We start from the raw sequence: 9,067 nt of genomic DNA on the forward strand, positions 1-9,067 counted from the left end.
CACAAATAAATAATTTTACCAAAAAAAAAAGATACACAAATAAATATTGTACCCAATGGTTTATGATTACTACGAAATATTTAAAGACAAGAAAAACTAGTTGGAATGGCTTATAAGTTTCAATTTCTGGAATTCTTAAAATACATATTCGGAGTTGTGATTATTTTGAATGACTTTTTAATCTGCCGCCGGAATTTGTTAGTGGCCTCAATAAATCCCATGACATTTTTTTAAAAAAAAAAGTTTTTTGTTTGTCCCACATCGACAAAGTTGGATAATTGAGAAGGGGAAGCAGCACTATAAATAAGAGTCTTCCTCTCCTTGGAAAATAAGTTTCAACAGTCTGCTACATTGTGGTCCTTCAATTGCGATCCACTCCAATTGGGCCTGTTTATGGATCCCAATAATTTTAAAAGTCTCCGACTTTTCATTAATCACCGATTATCTTAGTAAATCGGTTTAAGGCGATAGATACCGTTCCTCAGCCTAAGCTGACCGAGAAGCCGCGTGATTTTAAACACAGGCGAGATCCACTCCAGTTGGGCCTAAAATTGGACTCTTTTTTTTTTGTAATAAGTTTCCGAACTTATTTTTTTTAATAAGCCGACTTATTTTTTTGTAATAAGTCGGTCTCCGATTTCAGGAGAAAAACAAAGAAGTTTCCATGGACGAGAAGCCTCCTTCGCATGACATTTCAGCTTCTGAGGTTAATGGAGTTGATTCTCTCAAAGTCGAGGAAAAGAGAGAAGAGGAGAATACACAGGCGGTAGAGATCAAGTTAGGGCAGAACTTAGAGTCTGAAAAGGAAAAGCTTGATGTGATGGAGGAGGAAACTACTGCTCAGGCTGCATCCCTGGAAGATATAGTTAGTGTTGACCAAAAGATTCCCAATGAAAAAGAGGTAGCTCGCGTTGCTGGTTTTCCAGAAATTCCCTCTCAAGATGAAAAGCCATTGGAAGAGTTGCAAATGGTTCAAGGAGCTAAAGACATTTCAGATGAATTTGCAAAAGAAGACGTAGGTTTGATAGTAGATGCTATGGGTAATCAGGTATTGAAGGAAACAGAGGAGGAAGAAGAAAAGCCTGGTGTTGTTACTGTATTGGAGATCCAAGCTAAGCTTCAAGAGGTGGATGATGTGGTTAATGAGGTTTCAGAAAAAAACGAGGCTTCGGTGAGTGAATCATCTGCTGGTAAAGAAACTGTTATGGATGATGTCATAGAAGACGTTGAGAATGACCCAGAAGCTGGAAATTCAGTGGACATACATGTACCAGAGGCTACAGAAGAAGTAGAAACAGATGTTAAGTGTGCTGCTTGTATAGAGGAAGAAGGCGATGGTATAGATGGTGTAAGAGACATAGGGCAGACAATTGATTTGGAGGAAACCCGAGAAGTATCTGAGGAACTTGCTAAAGCAGACGAAACAAAGATTGCTGAAGTGTCTAAAGAAACGGAGACAATGATTGAAGAAGAGAATGAGGAGAAAAATGATGACATGACAGATTTGGCCGAGGATGTTGAAACCCATAAAGACTCCTCATCAACTCTTATTGAAGAAGGAAGAGACGATCATGAAGAGATGGGAAAAAAAGAAATGATAGAGACACAAGAGGAGGCTGTTGTGGGTAAAGTAGACGGAGCAAAAGTAGCTGAAATGTCAGAAGAAACAGAGACAAGGATGGAAGATGAAGATGAAGAGAAAGATGAAGACATAAATGATGTGGAAACGCATGGAGGCTCCTCAGCAACTGATATTGAGGAGGGGAGTGAAAATAATGATGAGGTAGAAATGACAGACACACAAGAGAAGAGTGTTATGGGTGAGACGGGGGATGAAGAGCCAGAGGAAGTTGAGGAAGAAAATAAGAGTGCTAAAGGAAAGAGGAAGAGGGTGAGAAATACAAAGACAGTGAAAGGCACAGGAAAGAAGAAAGAAGAAGATGTTTGCTTTATGTGCTTTGATGGGGGTGACCTTGTCCTTTGTGACCGCAGGTGAACTCTCCTTTTTAGTTTTTGTGACTTTACTGCTGGTCTTTATCCTACTCTCTTCCGGACCCTTGTATAGTTGTTGTTTTTAAATGTATGATACTCTTGGCTTGCAGGGGATGCCCAAAAGCCTACCACCCTTCTTGTGTAGATCGAGATGAAGCTTTCTTCCGTTCAAAGGGAAAATGGAACTGTGGTAAGTTTTTTTTTTCTGTCATTCATTCGTTAGGTTTCTGTTTAAATTAAATCAATGAGTGTGGAAAAACATGATACATTTAGTAAATGGTTCAGTATTATTTTTTGGCACATATGGTGATCAATTTCACACGAGAGCCCATACAACATTGTATATATTCTTAGTATACCACTGTCCCTCATGCTTTAGAACACATCATATAAACTTTCAAGATAGTACACTATGTGAAGGATCATTTTCCAAAGCTTTATAAAATGGAATTATTTGGTAGTCTGCCTCATTTTTTATATATATTTAAAACGAGTCTTTTGCTTCAGTTATGCTCTAATTTTCAGTCTCGGTGCATGGTCATACTTTTTAATCTGTGTCTATTTTCCATTTTCTTTCTAATAGAACCTAATAGAATGTTTTATCTTCATGAATAGGATGGCACCTGTGTAGCAAATGCGAGAAAACTGCGACATACTTGTGTTATACATGTATGTTTTCATTATGCAAAGGCTGCGCCAAGGATGCTGTCTTCTTTTGCATACGAGGAAATAAGGGTTTGTGTGAGACATGCATGGAGACAGTCAAGTTGATAGAAAAAAAGGAGCAGGAAAAGGAACCGGTATGCCTAACTTACTCTTGTAGTTTGTTGCTTATTGAACTTTTCTTCTTTTCTTGCAATGAGCTGGTAAACTGATCATGTTCTTGTACCCTATGATCTTAATTTTTCCTATTTCTCTCATAAAAAGTTTGATGATTAGTCTTCTGTTTACCCCTAAACCATTGATGCATTTCATTTCTTTCTTCTTACTTTGTAATGTCACTAATATATTATGATTTTGGTTAATGTCCCACACTGAATAGTTGATTTTCATTTATGCCTTAGTTTACACTTGCTATTTGAATGGCATCTTCTATTACTGATATCTCTCCATTTCCTCGTTTTGTTTCTTACAGGCGCAGTTGGATTTTGATGACAAGACCAGCTGGGAATATCTCTTTAAGGATTACTGGCTTGATTTGAAATCCCAACTATCTTTAAGTCCAGAGGAACTTGATCAGGCTAAGAGCCCACAGAAAGGAAATGAGTCACATTCTGGTAAACAAGGAATAACCAGGGAGACTGATTACGTTACTGATGGAGGATCAAATTCAGATAGCTCTCCAAAAAAGAGGAAGACCAGAAGTCGATCAAAGTCTAGTTCTGCTGAGAAAATCCTGTCACCAGCTAATAAAAGCTCGTCAGGTGAAACTATGGAGTGGGCTTCCAAGGAACTTTTGGATGTAGTCGCACACATGAGACGTGGTGACAGATCTTTCTTACCTCATTCAGAAGTACATGCGCTCCTGCTGGATTATATAAAAAGATACAATCTTCGTGATCCCCGTCGTAAAAGCCAAGTTATTTGCGACTCCAGGCTTCAGAATTTGTTTGGAAAATCTCATGTTGGGCACTTTGAGATGTTAAATCTCCTTGATACCCATTTCCTGGACAAGGAGCAACAGCAAGTAGATGATATTCAAGGTAGCATTGATGATACAGAACCTGATTATGTGGATGTTGATGAAAACTTCGACCATCCTGTGAAAAGTGGCAAGGAGAAGAAACGTAAAACACGTAAAAAAAGTGTCAGGAAAGGGTGTCAATCTAATCTTGATGATTTTGCTGCTATTGATATGCACAACATTAATTTAATATACCTAAGGCGGAGCTTGGTGGAAGATCTACTTGGAGATTCTACAACATTCGAAGAAAAAGTAGCTAGTGCATTTGTTAGGTTAAAGATACCTGGAGTTCAAAAGCAAGATTTATATCGACTGGTTCAAGTTATTGGTATGTTTAGTGTCCAATTTTAGAGATTATTTTAATATTTTTTAATTCAAAAGTTGACTTAAGTTCTATTTGGTCTGAAACACAGGTACACCCAAAGCTCCTGAGCCCTATAAAGTTGGGAAGAAAACAACCGATTTCGAACTTGAGATATTGAACTTGGACAAAAAAGAAGTGATATCCATTGACGTTATATCAAATCAAGATTTCACTGAGGTGACACACTCCTGCTGATATTCATCATCAATTTCCTTTCATTCAACATGTTCTGATTTTTTACCCTACATAACAAATTCTGTTGCACTTCCATATGTTGACAAGCCAAGGAGGCAGTGGTTACTGTTTTCACTATTTTCTGAGCAACCTTCTTCTGACTAGTGAGCAGTATTTGTTCAAGAATGCTATATGTGTAACCTTTAACTTTCATGCAATAATTTCAGGATGAATGCATGCGTCTAAAGCAGAGCATAAAATGTGGATTAATCAACAGGCTGACAGTGGTATGCTTCATAATAATGGATGTCTTCATTTGATTGTGTCTAAAATTTTTGTCGAGCATGGTGCTTTTACTATTTAGGTTTTTTTAATGTCAATTTGTTTTTAGGGTGATATACAAGAAAAGGCCATAGCGCTGCAGGAAGTGAGAGTAAAAAACGTAAGTTGTTTTATCCCGTTGATGCTATTTCATGTCTCTCATCCTCCATCATGTCTCTTAGGTTTCGGCTTTCGGGATTTTGGCTTTCTTAATAAAGCTAAGCGATCATGCTAACATTGGAAAAATTTAACAAAATATGTACATATGATGCTTCAGTTTTCAAATTTGTTCCGTTATGAATGCAGTTGCTGGAAGCAGAGATCCTACGTTTCAGTCATTTGCGTGATAGGGCTAGTGACATGGGCCGCAGAAAAGAATATCCTTATCGGTTGAAACTTTCGAGTTCTTCGTAAAAATGATGATTGACTAGTATGCTCTTGAAATGCTTCTTGGTGTGTATGTTTTTATACTGCTCTTGAAATGTTTCTCTGTGTGTATGTTTCTATACTTCGGGCCTTCGGGGAAAGAACATCTGATCTGTCATTTGTAGTGGAAAGCATATAATTTCATTTTCTTAATTCATTTACGTAAGTATTCCTTGACCTATGGTTACGCTGCGAGAATGTATCGAGAAACTGCAAAAGCTGAAGTCTCCAGAGGAACGGCAACGCAGGCTAGAAGAAATTCCAGGAATACATGTTGATCCCAAAATGGATCCAGATTGTGAGTCCGAAGATGAAGATGAAAAAGAAGAAAAAGAAAAAGGTTTTCGTTAATAAATCAAGTTTTTCTTTTCAACTAAACAAAACTCTGAAGTTTTTTTTGTATCTATTGTTGTTCTAACATCTTCCATCTTTGGCTGTTCTAATGCATGTAGAGAAAAATATGAGGCCGCGAAGTAGTAGCTTCAACAGAAGAGGAAGAGACCCGATATCTCCACGAAGGGGAGGATTTAGGTCCAATGAATCATGGACTAGCACAAGTAACTTCTCAAACAATCGGGAACTAAGCAGAAGTTATTCGGGTAGAGGCTCTACTGGCAGAGGAGATTATCTTGGTAGTTTTGAAGAAAATGTTAGTGAAAATATGTGGACTTCAGGTAGAGAAAGAGAAAGAGAAATGCCACAATCTCTAGGCTCTGAGAAGCCGAGATCTGTTTCTACTCCTGAACCTGCTCCTAGAAGTTCTCGTGCTATTGTGCAACCAGAATTGTCTCCTCGGATTGTCCCTGAAATTTTAACGGCACCTCCTGTTGTTGTTCCGCAGCCTGCTCCCATGTCAAATGAGTCAGAGAAAATGTGGCATTACAAGGACCCATCTGGTAAAGTTCAAGGACCTTTCTCCATGGCGCAACTCCGTAAATGGAACAACACTGGCTATTTCCCTGCTAAGTTGGAAATCTGGAAAGCAACGGAGTCACCATTGGACTCTATTCTCCTAACTGATGCATTGGCTGGATTGTTTCAGAAGCAAACCCTGCCGGTGGATAATAGCTATGTGAAATCTCAGGTTACAGCTTATTCTGGTCAACCAAGCCAAACTGCTCCATCAATCCTTGATATTCCCAGGAATTCCCAGGATACTTGGAGTTCAAGTGGTAGCCTTCCATCGCCTACTCCAAATCAAATCACAACTCCAACTGCGAAAAGGCAAAATTTTGAGAGCAGGTGGTCTCCAACCAAGCCATCTGCACAGTCAGCTGTTGAGTCGATAAATATGTCTTTAGCACAATCTGGCCCGAGTCAAGCTTCTAGGACAGATATTCCTGTGGTAGTAAACTCTGCTGGTGCACTGCAGCCTAGTACACACCTTATTCATGGGACAGATATAACTAACCCTTCTTCTGTTAATCACTACGGTTCTGCTCCCACTCTTCCATCTCCAACACCAGCAGGCGGAAAGCAAAGCTGGAGTAACATATCGACAGATAAATTTGATTCTCATGGTTGTGGAGGAAGTGAGGGTCCCTCTTCTTCTGCGTCTTATGTCACCGCAACTCCAAGTATTCTTCCCTCGCAAAGTCAACAAGGATATCCCCAATCTGATCTATGGAGGATTCGAATTCCAAGCCAACCGAATACTCAGTCTCAGGCACCAACTAATAACGGATCATGGGGTATGAACAACAGCCAAAATGCAGGACAACCTCAAGCTCCTCCAGCAAATCAAAATACCGGCTGGGGTCAAGGGACTGCAAATCCAAACATGGGATGGACTGGTCCTGTTCAAGCTGGAATGAACGTTAACTGGGCTGCACCTTCTATTCCGCCAACTGGTCAGGGAATGCCTAACCCTGGCTGGGGCGGGCCTGTCCAAGGACAACCACAACCACAAGCTTATTCAAACACTGGGTGGGGCCAAGCTCAAGTTCAAGCTCCAGGGCGCGCTACAGGCTCGGGATGGATGCAAACAGGTCAAGGGATGCAGTCTGGGAACAGTAATCAAAACTGGGGAACTCAAAATCAGACAGCAATTCCAAGCTGGGGAAGCCAACATAACCAGAATAGAGATTCTGCTGGGTATGGTTGGAACAAGCAGTCAAGTGGGCAAAATAACTTCAAAGGGCAAAGAGTATGCAAGTTCTATCAAGAAAATGGGCATTGTAGGAAAGGAGCATCCTGCAATTACCTTCACAACTAAATTAGTTTCTTTCTCTCTCTCCCTCTCTCTTACTGCTTTTGGATGATCTCTGCATCCTAAAAAAACAGCTTTAGTCGTTTGAGCCAACTTGGTTTTATGCACAATAATCTTTTGTTTAGAGCCTCTCACTCAGAATTAGCTAACATGTTTTCTTTATTTTGGGTGGGTGGGGCTTAGGTCTTTAGTATTAAAATGTCGTGGTGAGAAGGATAAATACTCTTACATATAATATTTGCTAGGCCAACTATATATGTTTGCATCTTGAAACTTTCTTTTAATATTTGAGTCTCTTCGAGAAAGCGAAGCATGGTTTTCAGCTAACCAAGTTACATATCCTGTTGAACCTCTAATGGAAGATATTGACCATGTAATTATTGATCCACCGGTTTTCAAATGTAAAATAGATGGATCTTGGAAAGGAGATAATCTCACAAACAGGGTCGGTTGGATTCTACAGCTTCAAGATGGCTCCATAGACCTCCTAGGTCTCCAAGGGACTCGTTGAGGCCATATTGGACCCGGTCCAATACCGATCCTAATTTAGCCCGGAAGACTGTATCTACAAAAAAGCAATAGATGCCACATGTTAACACGTGATTCGTTTACGTAGAAATAATTGAATTTATCTCCAACAAAAGTTATAAAATATAATATTAAACACAAAAAGAAACAAAAGTATACTATTATTTTTTAATATAATAGTTCTTGCATTTTTACATACAAACTCGTTCATCAAACATATATAGTCAAATTTTATTTGTTTCTGTCGACAACATCGACAATCCATTCACTATTTTCGATGACATAATCGACCGTAAATAAGATTTTGTTTTAGAAAGCAAAAAAACTTAACATAATTTTTTTATGTATATTTAATAGATTCTGATTTTTAAAAATATGCCCAAAGCCGGGATAACAATAAGCACTCCTATTAAGTATCTCGCCTGTGTTAATTAGAACCTTAGATATCATTAGACACATAGGTTAAATGCCTAAATCATATGGGCCTATGCTTTCAAAAAGTTAAAATATTAAAATATGTTTTTGACACTTTTGTTCATTTAAATTAAAAAAAATCCAAATTACTTTTTCAAAAGCATTTTATTGAATTTAAAGTCTGAAATCATAGATTATGTATAGATACAAAAACATCAAACTAAAATCATAAATTCAGTAGAGATGATTTAATATATTTGAATAACCATTTCTCTCACCTTATAGCCGTCCATGTTCATAGTTTTTTGTTTTAATATTTTTTTCTGTAACTTTTGTTAAGTTAGATGGTAGATTGATATTAATCATGAAGACTTTATAGCACCACTTAAACACATATTGGAGTTGGAGAGCATTAATGGAGGAAGACTGAATTACGTACGTATAATTTTATTTATCAATTTGAAATATATAGTATATAAATTATGTGTATGTAATGTTAGAAGCTAAAACAAATATCAGTTCCAACTAATTTGGAGGATGAATAATTCACTTATTAATATACTAAGTTAGAGTACCGATACAGATATTGCGATAGATATTCTAACGATCTAGTCAATAAATTAAAGAAATCACAGATTTAGAATCTGATAGACAACTCGACCATTGGAGAGGTAAACTTGACTCAAATTTGTCAATAATTCGGGTTTTTCTATTGGTTTTTGGTTGCAGAGAATATATTTTATGAAGTCATTACATGGTTACGATAGATTTTCGGAGAACAAAATAGATAATGTCCTCCTCAAGACTAACTGGTACTAAAATTAGAATAGAATAATGTTTCAGAAATATGTTTAATTTAACTTTTAAATCCACACAAAAAAATATGGGTGACATTATAAAGTTGAGGAAAAAATAATTGACGTGCACAATAATACTACAATAAAACCTTTATAAA

At 37.8% G+C, this 9,067-nt stretch overlaps 1 protein-coding gene across 3 annotated transcripts; it reads left to right on the forward strand.

Moving 5' to 3' along the window:
- Positions 1-331: 331 nt before the first annotated feature.
- LOC18027444 (zinc finger CCCH domain-containing protein 19) lies at positions 332-7,468 on the forward strand. Of its 3 annotated transcripts, none has more exons than XM_024148070.1 (11): positions 332-572; positions 644-1,992; positions 2,103-2,182; positions 2,608-2,792; positions 3,128-4,004; positions 4,090-4,217; positions 4,442-4,501; positions 4,606-4,656; positions 4,842-4,912; positions 5,150-5,301; positions 5,414-7,176. In XM_024148070.1, the coding sequence occupies exons 2-11, from the start codon at positions 665-667 to the stop codon at positions 7,174-7,176; spliced, it is 4,695 nt and encodes a 1,564-aa protein (XP_024003838.1). In that variant the 5' UTR covers positions 332-572; positions 644-664. The 3 variants fall into 3 exon arrangements, with proteins under 3 accessions (XP_024003838.1, XP_024003839.1, XP_006409811.1); XM_024148071.1 differs by having other exon boundaries at positions 338-1,090; positions 1,127-1,992; XM_006409748.2 differs by having other exon boundaries at positions 338-1,992; positions 5,414-7,468.
- Positions 7,469-9,067: the final 1,599 nt, after the last annotated feature.

The sequence above is a fragment of the Eutrema salsugineum genome, unplaced genomic scaffold, assembly GCF_000478725.1.
Source record: "Eutrema salsugineum unplaced genomic scaffold, Eutsalg1_0 scaffold_10, whole genome shotgun sequence".
In the NCBI taxonomy this organism is placed as follows: Eukaryota; Viridiplantae; Streptophyta; class Magnoliopsida; order Brassicales; family Brassicaceae; genus Eutrema; species Eutrema salsugineum.

Coding starts and splice junctions, on each gene's coding strand:
- LOC18027444 (XM_024148070.1), top strand. CDS start 665: ATGGACGAGAAGCCTCCTTCGCATGACATTTCAGCTTCTGAGGTTAAT. Junction 2,183..2,607: donor AAAGGGAAAATGGAACTGTG/GTAAGTTTTTTT, acceptor CTTCATGAATAG/GATGGCACCTGTGTAGCAAA. Junction 4,005..4,089: donor TCGACTGGTTCAAGTTATTG/GTATGTTTAGTG, acceptor TCTGAAACACAG/GTACACCCAAAGCTCCTGAG.